At 42.0% G+C, this 15,271-nt stretch overlaps 1 protein-coding gene across 2 annotated transcripts in view; it reads left to right on the top strand.

The window, feature by feature from the left end:
- Positions 1 to 283: 283 nt before the first annotated feature.
- Positions 284 to 15,271, top strand: part of pnpla2 (patatin-like phospholipase domain containing 2) — a 52,868-nt gene continuing 37,880 nt past the window's right edge. The window contains exons 1-2 of one of the 2 annotated variants that reach the window (XM_048545478.2): positions 284 to 567; positions 792 to 1,981. In XM_048545478.2, coding sequence (XP_048401435.1) covers positions 1,723 to 1,981 — 259 coding nt within the window. In that variant the 5' untranslated portion in view covers positions 284 to 567; positions 792 to 1,722. Of the gene's footprint in view, positions 1,982 to 15,271 lie in introns of both variants that reach the window. The other variant, XM_048545477.2, reaches the window with a different exon arrangement.

The following is a 15,271-nucleotide window of genomic DNA, read 5'->3' as shown; positions in this document are numbered from 1 at the left end:
AATCTGAACAGGTATTCAGCCCAAGTTTTCAAAACATAAGCGATATTACGTAGTCTATTGGTCACTACCCATGTCTACCTAACCGGTATATTGTGAAATTCTCGGTCGCAAGAACCAACAAACGAGTTATTAGTGTTTTGATGGTTTGGCTCTTAGTGTAAATCAATGTCTCAAGGTGCATCTTGACGGTCAGCCAGAGGAGGGTGACTGCTCAAAAGCTTGAATCAGAAGTAGAATTATGGGTGTCCTAAGGGCGAGAGAAAACAGGAAGTGTAGAGAGAGAATTCCTGATCCTAGCACCTAACCGGGCCGACTGTGGGAATCGTGAAATTCTCGTGAAGGAGCTGTACAGGAAGCTAGAATCGTGTAACGCCGTGTTCTCAAATAGTTGTATGACAGTTACACTTCACTGAACAAGTGGCGAGTTTTCCAAGATTATTGTTTTTGTTCGGTGAAAGAGGGAGGGAGTTTCAGCTAATGCATAGATTGCTCGTTGCACTCTGGGGAGGAGCATAGATTCACGTCTCCTTCCAGACTTCTGCATTTGCGTGGCCTGCGGAAATTGCTGTGAGTTTTGTGGTAATGGTAATTAAACACTCAGATTGCTATCAGTCCAAGTGCAATATCTGTGTCATTGCTTACTTGGCGACTGGCACTGAAATCGAGCACCTGGAATGGAGTTAGGAGCTGCGGGGTCCCTCCGTGTCAGCAACTTCGTGAGAGGAAATATGCGTATGATAAAACGAGGAAGTAATGATAAATTCTTCTAAAGTAAGTTTCACTTTAAACAGGTTGGACAGAAGTATGTCATGAGACACATGGAGGAGAAACGAATTTAGGAATAATTTATCTACAGTCCGGGGAGATACCTGCACATCCAATTTTAACCTCTTGGCCACTTCCGATTTTAATCCTTTCCGTGTTGGGCCTTACCTGTAAAGTCTGGAGTGTTTTTTCCTGACCAATTTCCTCCTGCAACCTTGGAATCTACTCATGCCTTTGGCTACAGAAAAGTCACAGCACGCAATGAGTCTATTGGGCTTGCTAACTTCAGGCAAGGGAAATCTCCTCATTCCTTGCACAGCAGTCCTTGCAATTCTCTGTTCAGTTGTTCGTCCAGAAATACCCAAAGATGATAATATCTATATCGGGAGCTGAATGCACAATTCTGCTTTGTAAACATCTCTGTGAAGTGATATGGGACCTGCGTATTAGGTTCCGGAGGGAGAACAGCCTGGTGGTATTTTTACTAGAGTGCTAATACAGAGACCCGGGTAACGATCTGGGTTCGAACCCATCATGCCAGCTGTTGGAATTTGAATTCAATAAAGAATCTGGAATTAAAAGTCCAATGGTGACCATGAATCCAGTCGATCGTGGTGAAAACCCAGACGGATCACTGATGTCCCTTTTAGGAAGTGAAACTGCTAACTTTGCCCAGCCTGGCTAGTGACACCCACCCCTCCTCATCATCTTGTGAATGAATGAATTAAAACAAAACGATATAATATTGCTGCAAAGTGACTTGGATCATTGCACTGTGGGTTCCAAGTGCTCTGTGAGTCGAAATGGTTGTGGGCTGACAGGATTTCAGGGAGGGGCGGTAACAGTAATTGGTGGAGGGGGTGGGGAGAAGCTGCTGTCAGTCTGGGTGTACAGCAGAGCTGATTGGAACAGAGGACAGAAGAAAACAGACGGGATAGCGGGGTGGAAGCAGAGGAGATGCTGCTGGAAAATGTGAAGCAGAGCGGTTCCTTGTCTTGTCCCGCGAAAACGCTGTTGAGTGAGATGCTGCTTCCCGAAGACTCGACCTCCTGGAGCATCTCGTTCGCCGGCTGCGGGTTCCTGGGCATTTACCACATCGGCGTCGCCAGCTGCCTGTTGGAGCACGCCCCGCAGCTGGTCCACAACGCCAGCAACATCTACGGTGCATCGGCCGGAGCGCTGACAGCCTGTGCCCTGGCCAGCGGAGCTTGTCTCGGTAAGTGCTCGCTTCTCTCTCCCTTAAGAAAACACAAACGGCCCGGAGATCCCCTCCCCGAGAGCCACCGGCGTAGGAAGGAAGCTGTCAACTCACGGAAGGGAAGGAATCCAACAACAACACCTCTTGTTTTAAGGTAGCGCCTCTCGTCATTGCGGGGACACTTCCCAAACTCTCTACAGGCGTCCCCTTTGAAGCTGTTGTTCCCTGGCGCGCACAACTGCAACTGCACAAACGATATTGCTGAACGATGTGTGGCACCAATGTGAGATCCTTCCCCAACTGAGAGGACAGACGGGGCCCCCTGTCAGTGTCCTTTGCCGTATGGGGACCATATCTACCTGTTAATGTGAACGTGGTTATGGTAAACAGTGTTATTCCTTATCAAATTAGTGAAATGTGTAGAATCACGGTTATGAAGTTGGAACGTCCTTCCTTAAAACAAGCGTAGGGTTTGCTAGCCAGTCAGTTAATTGTTCAGGCGTTCAGTGAGATTTTGGATCTGCACCTTGACTGCGTGCAATTGCCCTGAATTTACATAACTCTTGATTGAGTTGCAGATTTATTATACTCTATTCAATTCTATTTAGTATACATGACTTATGGCCTCGTTAAATGTAGCCAGTGTTATTACTGAATTAGGTTTGTAGAAGTGCAAACTCGAATGCTGATAGACTGTCATGGTGCAGATGAATATTGTTAACCAATTAACTTAATATAACAACTAAAGAGGAGATGTCATGAATGGTCAGCTGGTGGGAAAGAGATTTTCTAATGTTCTGAATTTTTTATGGTTGCTGTTGTGTGCGGGCTAGAAATGTTTGATTGTCATCGATAGCATTGTGGCTACTGTGTCAAGATTACTGTCATTTTGTTGATTTGTATGTTTTGTCTCATTAAATATAATTTTTTATGGTGCTGCTTCATAAATGATTTATTGTGACATTATTGATTATGGTTATTCAAGGGGGTTATTCAAGAGGATTGGAATAAAAAAGGGAGAAACATCCCCTGTTTCAATTGTTTGTAGCCTTGAGCAGACCACCTTGCAGCATTCAATTTTGGCAAAACGCATCAGCAAGGGTGTCATGATTTCAGGAGAAGAGTGTAAATTCGTAAGCCCAATGGTGAGGCATAAAGTTTTTTAAAATTATTTAAAAAGAATGCATTATTGTGACTTGAAGGCTATGTGGTGATCTAATCAACCACCACCTCAAGGGCAACTAGGAATGGGTGATTTTGGCTGGAACAGCATTTGACATACACAGCCCATGAGTGAATTTAAAAAAGTCTTCACAACATGAAGGGATTCAAGGACCATGTGGACATTATAAGGACTAGAAACAGGAGTAGACTATTTGCCCCTACCAGTCCTCGCCACTAATCAACTAGCCCATGTCTTCCGTTACAAATCCAACTTGCTGCACCATTTCTTCACAGAATCACAGAACCCCTACAGCGTGGAAACAGGCCCTTCGGCCCAACAAGTCCACACTGATGGTTGGAGCATCCCACATAACTCACCTAATCTACAGACCCCTGAACACTACGGGCAACTTAGCTTAGCCAATCCATCTAACCTGCACATCTTTGGACTGTGGGAGGAAACCTGAGTACGCAGAGGAAGCCCACGCAGACGTGGGGAGAATGTACAAACTCCACACAGACATTTGCCCAAGGGTGCGATTGAACCCGGGTCCCCGGCGCTGTGAGGCAGCAATGCTAATTCATAGCATTTGTCTTGGTTCTTAATTCTATTTCTAGCCAAAACTCTATTGACTTCTGTTTTGATTTTGCTCAATAGCTGAACATTCACAACTTTCTCAAGCAGAGAAGTTCAAAGATAATGACTGTGGACTTGAGGCATTTTTCTAAATTGTAATCCTAAATGGCCAACTCCTTTTTATTCTGAGAACGTGACCCTGTGTTCCTGATTGCAAAAATACCAAGGGAGTCCATTTCCTGTGATAGAATCCATTACAAAAGGATATAATCTTAAAAACTACAGTTAGAACATTCAGGAGTGAGATCAGACAACACTTTACACAGACAATGGAGATCTGCAAAAGACTGCAGTTGCTGGGTCTTTTGAATAGTTCAAGACTTAAATCAGTTTTTAAACAAAACAAATTGATCCATATTTCTTATGAAATCTATGGGTGGGTAAACAATGATGACCATATATCGGTCATCATCTGGTGAATAGTGGAGCAGACTAAATAGTCTCCTGTTTAATTACAGGGGAAAGGATCACAACATCCTCTTCTCCATTTATGTATTTTAATTTAACCTATTTAGACTTGTTGTGACACATATATCTGGGCAGGTGGGATCTGAAAGCAGAACTTATTGTCCAGAGGTAGGGACACTACCACTCTGTCACAAGACCTGTTCTTCTCTGTTTTGAACAATGCTAGTTGACTCTTGATCCTTCATACTGGCCTTGACTGATAACTTAGTTATTCCACAGTTCTTTTATCCTTCATCTAATTTTGGGGAAAAAAAAACGCAATGATTCAAACTGCTCAATTTCAACTCTGGAAAATGATTTCAGTTCCCCTCTTTTTCAGCATTCTTAACAAAACTTTAATCCTCATGCCTTTATTGATTCAGATTACTGTATAATTGTAGTATAAAATCATGTTCATTATCCATTGTACTGTATAAAAAAAGTGTTTGTACAGCACCCTTCAGTCTGTTTTAAAATGGTGTCTACAGCCGACAAAACATTGAAGTGTAATCATTTTCAACATAGAAAGCTATGGTTTCAACAGTGAATGAATACTTCTCTGAGAAAATCAGTTTGCCACGATTGATGTATTTTAAGTTTGTGGAAATCTTGTTAATCTGTCTCCCAGACAGATAGTAAGAAATTTCTTGGTGTGGTAATAATTTTAGCCTGGATTAAAATTAATGTGCTGTGCATAAGAAATTGAGAGACTGTTAATCTGTTTACAGAACTTGAGCAAAGACATATTATTTTTCCCTTATCATTTGTACTCAGTATGATTTAGCTGCTCCTACTATGTTTTATTAGCCAAAACTTTATAGCAGATGATATATTTGAACATATTCAGCTGGATACAAATGTACTTCGGCATTGTCAGCTACTGGCCAGATAAGTCAGGAGCAAGATAGTTTTTGTGCCCCTTTTGCAGCAAAGCACACTTTTTAAATAAAGCATTTTCATTAGGCAGCATCTTCCCAGATGCTTCTGATTTGGAATCTAGAATCTAGATTTCTTGAATGTGCCTGTTTAAATAACTCCACAGAGGCCACTGTCCTGTCACCAAGCCCCACTTTAATTACACACAAATAGACCTTGATTTCAGTACTGCCCGTTCAGAATCAACTATCAGTGTGTCAGTATCTCTGATCAGGGAGATCTGGATAGTCAGCCAGGGCTCCCTGACTGGGGCTGTTAATCTGTTCTAATCATGGAACTCATATTTTAGGATTTCCAGCTGTCTGACCTTGTTACAATCGCTACCAAATGATGTGCTTTGAGGGTGGCGCTGAAGCTGTACATGTTAGTAGGTTAGTGAAGGGGATTTATTGTAAGGGAAAGGTAGCAGAGGATCTGCTACTGATATAAAACGGTGGAATTCTGAAATGCAGTTGTTTTACATTTGAAACAGTCTTAGAAAGGGGAAGTTCCGTTGGTGATGCATTTGTTGCAATAAGAATTTTAACTGTGTTTAAGTGTGTGGGTTATGAGTGAGTAAAATCTTGCTTTCTGCAGTTTTGTGGCGATGGTGCTGTCACAATGATGTTGAGTAGGGCATTTTTGAGATTTTGCTCGGCAACACTAGGCAGTAATTTACTGGATTAGATGGTCCATTTTCTTTTTCTGATTGGACATACCTTACACATTATTGGGGTGATGCAAAAGGCTTTGTTGCAGTGATACCTTTCTTCACGAAGCTAGCTCCATCACCAAACTCTCGAGCATTACAGCTACGATGATATTGATATCATACTCCTTTCCAGGTGGTGTGATCTGAATAAACAGAACACTGACACCCATCATGGTTGGAATTTCACGCAGACCCCAAACAGGATCAGATAACCCTGCATTATCATTATGGCTTTACTAGTTTGCTTCCTGATTGAAAGGTAAACCTGGGAAGAGATATTCTTATTTTAATGCTTTGTAGCTATACTTTTCTGTTCAAATACAGCATTTTGTATGCATATGGTTTTTGGTGCCTCCTGTTTTTCAGTTTTGAATGGTCACCTGTAAAATTTGAGGTGCAGTTTGATTCTTTGATCTGATAGGCCCCTGCTGGCCACTTGGTTGTTTTCTCAATCCGCAACGAAGCATGGGCACTGCATGCGTACAGGCACAAAGATTACTTTTGGGATTTGTACCACAGTCTAAAATGTGTACTGAAGCACAGTTCTTTTTGATTCAATCATGAGGTTATTTTGAATGACCCTTTTATTGGCAAAGGTTATTATTTACCAGCTGGTAAACATGTCACACAGGGTGGAAACAGACTTCTTGGTCCAAATTGTCGATGCTGCCCAAATATTCTAAATTGATCTAGTCCCATTAGCCAGCATTTGACCCATATCCCTTTGAAACCCTTCCTATTCATATACCCACCCCAATGCTATTTAAATGTAATAATTGTATCTGCATCCACCACCTCCTCTGGCAGCTCATTCCGTTCACACTGCACCCTCTGTGTGGAAAAAGTTACTCCTCAGGTCCCTTTTTAAATCTTTCCCCTCTCTTAAACCTATGCCAACTAGTTTTGGACTCCCCCACCCTGGGGAAAAGACCTTGGCTATTTACCCCATCCATGCCCTTCATGATTTTACAAACCTCTATACGGTCCCCCCTCAGCCTCCAATGCTTGTGTGTGCCCTCGAATTCTTGCACAATCAGTAACTGTGCATGCAGTTGTCAAGGCCTGAATGTAGAATCTTCTCCCTAAACCTTGCCTTCCCCAACTCTTGCATTGTTTTTAAGAGGCTTTTTACAACCTACTCTTTGACTCACCTGTTTGAATTTTACCCTGTGGCTCACATTGTGTTGGATAATCAGTTTTGTGGAGCACCTTCTGGATATTTTGGTGCTATATAGAAATGATGGTTACTGAACAACAGCTCCAGGAGTATGTAAGTCTCACGGAACACGGGCAAGCAAAGTGGGTTAGGGCATTTTTCAAAGTAAACCTTGCATGTGGTTGAGTAAACTTTTGTTATTTCTGGTTTTCAAAGCGCTTGTACCATCCACTCCCAGTTCAGTGGTACTAGTGATTTGAGCTATTTTATTTCTCCTGTACCTGTCCCTTATCTCCTTGCCATCTCATCAAGCATACCATAAATTAATGCACTTTGTTGCTTTGCCCACTTTCTGATTTTATAATGTTCTCATGTTAGTGGCCTATTTGTGCTGACCTCTTAGGGAAGAGGGATTAAAAAGGCAATAAAATGTAATTGTTTCATTTGCTCATTCAGTTTTACAGTGCGTCAACCTCCATGGTTACTTAGCTGTTTACCTTCGCCGTCAAAATGTATTCATGTGGCATAACAGGTGTGACTCTAGCCAATAATAGCCAACCTGTGTTGGTGTGTTGTAAAATTAGCAGGCATCGTGCAAGCACTTGCTTACTTTGGGTTCAATTTGATTGCTTTCTAAATATTTAATTCTCGTCTCCCTCCCATTCCCACATATTGCGTGACCTGCCTCTGCCATTCACTGTTTGCTGACATATTAGGAATGATTTATAGTTGCTTCGGTGTTTTGGTTTTGGTTTTGGTGATTCAGCAATTCTGGCCTGGCTATTGCCATTTACTCTATCAAGTCTGTTTTCTGTATTGCAAGAGAAACCAGACTGAAGAATTGTTAGGCGGCTTCAGATAAATGGATTTCGTAGCAGAAACATGAGACGATAGGTGGAATAGGAGATGCTGGGTTTCTTGAAACCGTGTCAAATCAGCCTTTGTTTTCTGTTTAACAGAACTTTTTGAAGTGAGCAGTATACATGCATGTTTCTGGAAAAAAACTGGATAAATTGCCTACTGTTAGCAGTGCCTCGTGTTTACTGAGCAGAGAAATTCAGTGCGCAATATAGTTTATCCACTGGGTCCAACAGACAAAAGAAAATGGCAGTACTTGTTATACAAAATATTTTCTGAACAGATCCATTCAAAAGGCAGTGCCACATAACTTGTAGATCAATGTTGTGTTGATGTAGAAGTCTGAGTTTAAAAATAGATATCAAGGGGCATGAGTCCATGCCAGACTACAGTTTCACAGCTGGTTATTCTTGGAATCAAGCAAATTAGAGGCTTTCAAAGATGATAGCCATTTTGCCGGTATAAGCCTAGAACCATAGCTGGCCAAACTAATTGAGCGTGGAAGGCCGACGGTCATTCTATTTTCAAAAACTTGTACAAATGTAAGTGATTGAAATGAAATTTGATACGCCGTGGTGACGTTGGACGACACGGAACAGTTAGAGTTCAGACAGAAAGCTGCTGTTGATGAGATCACAAATATTAGTCTGTTGTCCACTTTAATACATTTGCGTTTCCACCAATTGACTGATCTGGTTCTGAAAAGTGGGCAGTTTGCCACTCGGTGGGTACAGCCCAATGGCAGCAAGGAACATAATGTGCTACAAAGCATGGCCATGCCCTGTGACCTCTCTCTGTCGTTTTGCAATGTGCTTTCATCTTGGGTGAGAAGGGGGTGGATGAGGGAGGGGGAGAAATACGTTCTCTTCAAAGAGAACACTGAGCAGATAACATGCAGTAAACAGCTCAGAATATCCTATTTACTGTTGAATCTATGCCAAGCATTGCACTGGTTGAAATGTGCAGTCATTAGATACTATACTGGCTGGTTGGGGCCAAGATTTAGTGGAATTTTCAGTACTTCTAAGAATTGCATTACAAAGAAGAAACATTGTACTGAATAATGAAGATGTTGCTAAATACGACATGTGGAAACCATGCAAAAACGAGCGGCCTTCTGAATACCATTGCAGAAGATTGAGTTTGTTTTTGTTTTAAATTCCCAGACACAGGAATGTGCAATTAGTGTGGATTCAGTGTAACTTTAAATGATCATTCAGCTCATTCAATACCACCAATGAGATAAAGGAGAGCAAGTACCTTGTAGTCTGTTCTCCAAGCTTAGTTGCTTTATGCCAACTATCAGCTTGGCTCGAGGGTAGCACACTGTTCTCAGCACCATGCCAAGACGTGAATGTATAGTTTGTCAATTCCGGTGTGATGCTGAGGCACTGCTGCTGAGCCCAGGGTGCTTTCTTTCAAATAACTTATTTTACTACCCCTTTGGGTGGATGTAAAGGATTCCAACGCACTTTTAGAGGAAAGTTAGGGAATTTTTCCTGGTTGAACAAAACCAAAAGTGCTGGTTAGTTATCTCCTTGCTGCCTGTTGGATTTTGCTCTGCGTAAATTGGTGTCACTGCTAACCAACTAGCAGTAGTCACACTTCAGAAATAATTTGGCTGTGAAATGCTTTGGGACATCAAAAACATCATGCTCTTATATGGGGAATTATTGTTGATATCTGCCAAAGGTAGTGTAAAGAGATCAATCCTCATATGCAGGGGTAGGCACTGTGACTAGAGACATAGAGCTGTCCAGCATGGAAACATACCCTTTGGCCCAACCCATCCACGCTGATCAGATATCCAATGGTTCAACTTTCTTTCAAGTGCACCTGCTCTTTCTCATGAGTTGTGCCTTCTGGTAACTTCTGGAGAGCAGGGGAGGAAACCACAATAACGTTACCTTTCAACTTAATCAATGTGTCAGAACTGATGAGACTATGAAAAAAGGCCTTGTGACTCGTAGAGCAGCCTCTTTGTGAGTGAAGGGGAAGAGGTCTGTAATTGGAACTGAAGCAGTAAAGGATCATGTGCCAAAGGGTTTTTGAAATCTCCAGCTTTCAAAGTGCCTCTCCTTTGTCAGGTGACGAAAGAGCAGCGCTTAGAAAGCTTGTGGTTTCAATTAAACCTGCTCGATTATAAGCTAGTGGTGTGTGACTTCTGATTTTCCCCACCCGAGTTCAATGCTGGCACCTCCACATCATGGGCTAAAACACGTGTGATGCTAACTGATGAATAGACCTGCAAGTATTCAATGCTTTTATTTCATGCTTGTGGCTGCTGGACTTGTGTTCTGAATTAGGTACTGTGTCTTAGGTTTATTATGTACTGACTGCACATGACATTTTGTCAAAAGAAATTTCTGTCTCCACCCACCCCAACACCAACATTTGCTGGATAAAGGGATATCTATACCTTTCATGAGCTGGAACAAAGCTGAAGCATTTATTTAGCTCTGAAAAGTTCAATAAATGACACAGGCGTATAATAATGGGTTTACATTATAAACAGAGATAGGAGGAACTACCGATGCTGAAGAATCTGAGATAACAAGGTGTAGAGCTGGGTGAACACAGCAGGCCAAGCAGCATCAGAGGAGCAGGAATTTCTGAAGATGGGTCCCGAACCAAAACGTCACCTTTCTTGCTCCTCTGATGCTGCTTGGCCTGCTGCGTTCATCCAGCTCGACACCTTGTTATCTCTACATTTAAAACAGTTTGTGATAATTTACAGTAGATGCTAGTGCGTCCTATTTATTACATTAACTTCAAACTTGTACTGTTGCAAGTGGATACTGTTTAGATTGGACAAAGCTAGATTCTGCAACCAGCAGGATTAAAAATAAGTTTTAGAGGTCTGATGAATTGACAACGGAATTGAATATTTATGAATGATTGATTTTTTTTTAAAGGCACCAAGCCACAGAATACACATAATATATTATTTTCTCAGGCTTTTTTTGCTTTCTATGATCTACTTTTCTGATGAAGAGTTATCTAGACTTGAAACATTAGCTTGCCATGAATGCTGTCTAACCTGCTGTGATCTCCAGTATTTGTTGTTTTCTGCAGTTCTTTTATTTTATATTGATGTGACACAGGTTAGCTGTATCTTTTTGAGAATTTGTGAGCCTGACATTGCTGGTGGACATATTGTTGGAGAGAATCCTAAGGGACAGGATTTACGTGTATTTGGAAAGGCAAAGACAGATTAGGGATAGTCAATGTGGCTTTGTACGTGGGGGAAATCATGTCTTGTTAACTTAATTGAGATTTTTGATGACGTAACCAGGCAGATTAATGAGGGCAGAGCGGTGGACCTGATCGATTTGGGATCAGTAAGGCGTTCAACAAGGTTCCTCATGGTAGACTGCTTAGCAAGGTTAGATCAGATGGAATACAGGGAGAACTAGCCATTTGGATAGAGAACTGGCTCGAAGGTAGAAGACAAAGAGTAGTGGTGGAGGAGTGCTTTTCCAACTGGAGGCCTGTGACCAGCGGTATGCCACAAGGCTCGGTGCTGGGTCCACTGCTTTTTGTTATTTATATGAATGATGTGAACATAGGAGGTATGGTCAGTAAGTTTGCAAAATTGGTGATGTAGTGGACAGCGAAGGATGTTACCTCAGAGTACAATGAGATTTTGATCAGATGGGCCAATGGGCTGAGCAGTGGCAGATTAGATAAATGTGAGGGGCTGCATTTTGGAAAGACAAATCAGGGCAGGATTAATACACTTAATGCTAAGATCCTGGGTAGTGTTGCTGAACAATGAGATTTTCTGAAGAAGGGTCTAGGCCTGAAACATCAGCTTTCCTGCTCCTTTGATGCTGCTTGTTCTGCTGTATTCATCCAGCTCTACACCTTGTCATCTCAAGGAGACATTAGAGTGCAAGTTCATAGTTCATAGGTAGATGGGATAGTGAAGACGGCATTTGGTATGCTTGCCTTTATTAGTCAGTGCATTGGGTAAAAGAATTGGGAGGGTTATGTTGTGGCTGTACAAGACACTGGTTAGCCACTTTTGGAATACTGTGTGCAATTCTGGTCTCAATGCTATAGCAAGGATGTTGTGAAACTAGGTAGGCTTCAGAAAAGATTTACAAGGATTGCCAGAGTTGGAGGGTTTGAGCTATAGGGAAAGTCTAAATAGGTTGGGGCTATTTTCACTGGAGCATTGGAGGCTGAGGGGTAACCTTTATAGAGGTTTATAAAATCCTGAAGGGCGTGGATAGAGTAAATGGACAAGGTATTTCCCTGAGGCGGGGGAGTCCAAAAGTAGAGTGTTTAAGGTGAGAGGGGAAAGATGTAAAAGGGACCTAATGGGCAACTTTTTCATGCAAAGGGTGGTGTGTGTCTGGAATAAGCTGCCAGAGGAAGTGCTGGAGGCTGGTACAATTGCATTATGTTCCAAATGCTGGTAAACGGACCTAGATTGATTTGGGATACCTGGTCGGCATGGAAAAGTTGGACCAAAGGGTCTGTTTCTGTGCTGTACGTCTCTATGACTCTATAACTGAGAGGTGCAGTTGACAGAGGGGTGGAAGAGTGAATGGAGCAGATTACAACAGTGCCCAGAGCACAGCAATCTGCCTATCAGACTTTGAGACCTGTGTTTACTGTCAGCTAGGCTCTGCACAGGCAAATAACCTCAAAAGTTTTGAAGTGTACACTTCGATCCATTGTTGTATTTGGGAACTTAAAGCACTGTGCTAAATAATTCTGCTCCAAACAGTCTCTTTAAAAGAAAATCTATCAGGCATGTAAACTCTAAAATGTGTCCCTTTTAATTCTGTTTTGAACATCTTCCTCTCGGTTGCTTTGGCTTTGAACAAGTGAACTAAGCTATTGTTATGATTGCTGAAGTCAAGTATGAAAATGCTGTAAGGAGCTGACAGGATATTGTGCAATGATTGTTAGCAGCTGAGGGGAAATTGTGGAAAACAAAGGAACAGTTTTGCCATCAGATGTTAAGGAAGTGAAGGCACAGTGTTCAGACAGTTGACAGACTGGAATGTGAACAGAGTATAATAAAATTAATTTGCATGTCATGGTGCTTTCGTGGTTATGAGAAAAGTACTTGTTACCAACCTAGATATGACACTGAGCTTGCACAGTGTTTGCTTTTATTTTCCCAATCGATTTCTGATTTCTTTCTTTAGCTACAGTCTTATGGGTGGTGTGGTTTTGGTTAGTACAAACTGCAGTCAGGTTGTCATTCCCTAATGTACATTTTGTTTTGATTTGCTCCGACTGAAAGGTCCATATAGAATAGAGATAAACCACGTGGAGGCTTGGGGACCGCTTTGCAGAACACCTCCGCTTGGTTCGCAATAAACAACTGCACCTCCAGTCGCGAACCATTTTGACTGCCCCTCCCATTCCTCAGACGACATGTCCATCATGCGTCTCCTGCAGTGCCACAGTGATGCCACCCAAAGGCTGCAGGAACAACAACTCATATTCCGCTTGGGAACCCTGCAGCCCAATGGTATCAATGTGGACTTCACCAGTTTCAAAATCTCCCCTTCCCCACCGCATCCCAAAACCAGCCCAGCTCTTCCCCTCCCCCCACTGCATCCCAAAACCAGCCCAGCTCGTCCCTGCCTCCCTAACCTGTTCCTCCTCTCACCTATCCCCTCCTCCCACCTCAAGCTGCAGCTCCATTTCCCACCTACCAACCTCATCCCACCTCCTTGACCTGTCCGCCCTCCCCACCTATACTCTCCTCACCATCTATCTTCTCCTCTGTCCATCTTTGGTCCGCCTCCCCCCCCTCCCTATTTATTTCAGAACTCTCTCCCCATTCCCCTCTCTGATGAAGGGTCTAGGCCTGAAACGTCAGCTTTTGTGCTCCCGAGATGCTGCTTGGCCTGCTGCGTCCATCCAGCCTCTCACTTTGTGATCCATATAGAATAGAGTTGTGTCGCACAGGCCAAGCCATTTTGTCTGTGAGCCTGTGCTGACTCGATGGTAGAGCAATTCAGATCATTCCACTCTGTTCACTGAATGCAACCCTGCAAATATTGTTCCGTATTCAACAAGTCATCCAGTTTTGACTTGAAAATTATTATTCTGCCATCCTTTCAGACTATGAATTCTAACTAATTTGCTGCATTTAGAAAAAAACACACACAACCTCATCTTCCTTCTGTTTGAATCATATCATCTTAAGTCTCAAACAAGAAACAGAAATTGCTGGAGAAACTCAGCGGGTGTGGCAGCATCTGTGGAGAGGAATCGGAGTTAATGTTTCAGGTCCAGTGATCAGTCCTCAGAACGGGAACTTGTGACAGTTCTGAGGAAGGGTCAGTGGACCTGAAACGTTAACAGTGCTTTCTCTCTGTAGATGCTGCCAGATCTGCTGGTGAGTTTTTCCAGAAATTTCTGTTTTTGTTTCTTATTTCCAGCATCTGCAGATTTTTTTGTTTTTTTAATTTTAAATCTGTGATCTCTCCTTTTTTGTATGACAGATCCTATTAATTTTAAACACCTCAATTAAATTTCTTCTTAACATGTGTTTGAATGCTTTTTTGCAGCTACTTTTTCCGCTGGGCGTGGTCTTGTTTCTCAATGGCCACCACTTCCTCTGGACTCCAGGTATCCTGTCTCCAGAGGTTCTTCACCTCCGGATCCACTTGGATCATATCCATCCATCTCTTTGATCTTCCTCTTTCTTGGTAAAGTCCACTCTGATATCCTTTTTGTAACACAATCTTCTGATCTTTGTCAGGCATGCCAGTAACATCCCAGTCTGTCTCTCAAGCCTTTCTGGCAACTCTCTTAAATAATCTATATGCCATTGCTAATAGTTGGTGTCCTCAAATGGGTGTAATATAGTTGTTCCTTTCATCCTTAATATGGATTGTAAATAGTTGAGACCACAGTCCTGATAATGTGGCACTTCAGTAATTGTATTTGCCGTTGTGGAAATAACTAATTTGTCCAAATTCATTCTTGTCTGTGAGCAAGTCTTTTATCCATGATAATTTTCACCCTCCTGAAGCTTAAGCTTTTCTTTTGTGTTGTAACTTTTTGACATGATGCCTTATCAAGTAGCTTTTAGAAATGATATCACATCACACTTGTTCTTCCTTATCCTACTGTGCTTATTTACATCCTCTACTAAATTTGTCAAGTACAATTTTCCTTTCACAAAACCATGTTGATTGGGGAAAATCCTTACACTACCTGGTATAATGTCCCATTGCTATCCCTTTACTAATAGATTCTATCATTTTCCCAATGATGGGCTTTAGGTTAATATGCATGATGTAGTCCTTCAGGTCCAGGGGATTTATCAGTGTTAAGTTCCATTTAATTTTCCCATTACTTATTCTATAATTATTTTAATTTTGTCCCTTCCTTGATCTTTTTGCTGTTAATCTACACATACTTTTAGTGTCTTCTACAGTG

This window comes from Stegostoma tigrinum, chromosome 17, assembly GCF_030684315.1.
Source record: "Stegostoma tigrinum isolate sSteTig4 chromosome 17, sSteTig4.hap1, whole genome shotgun sequence".
NCBI classification, from domain to species: Eukaryota; Metazoa; Chordata; class Chondrichthyes; order Orectolobiformes; family Stegostomatidae; genus Stegostoma; species Stegostoma tigrinum.
The sequence above is the reverse complement of the archived record's forward strand: the minus strand, read 5'-3'. Positions and strand labels throughout refer to the sequence as shown.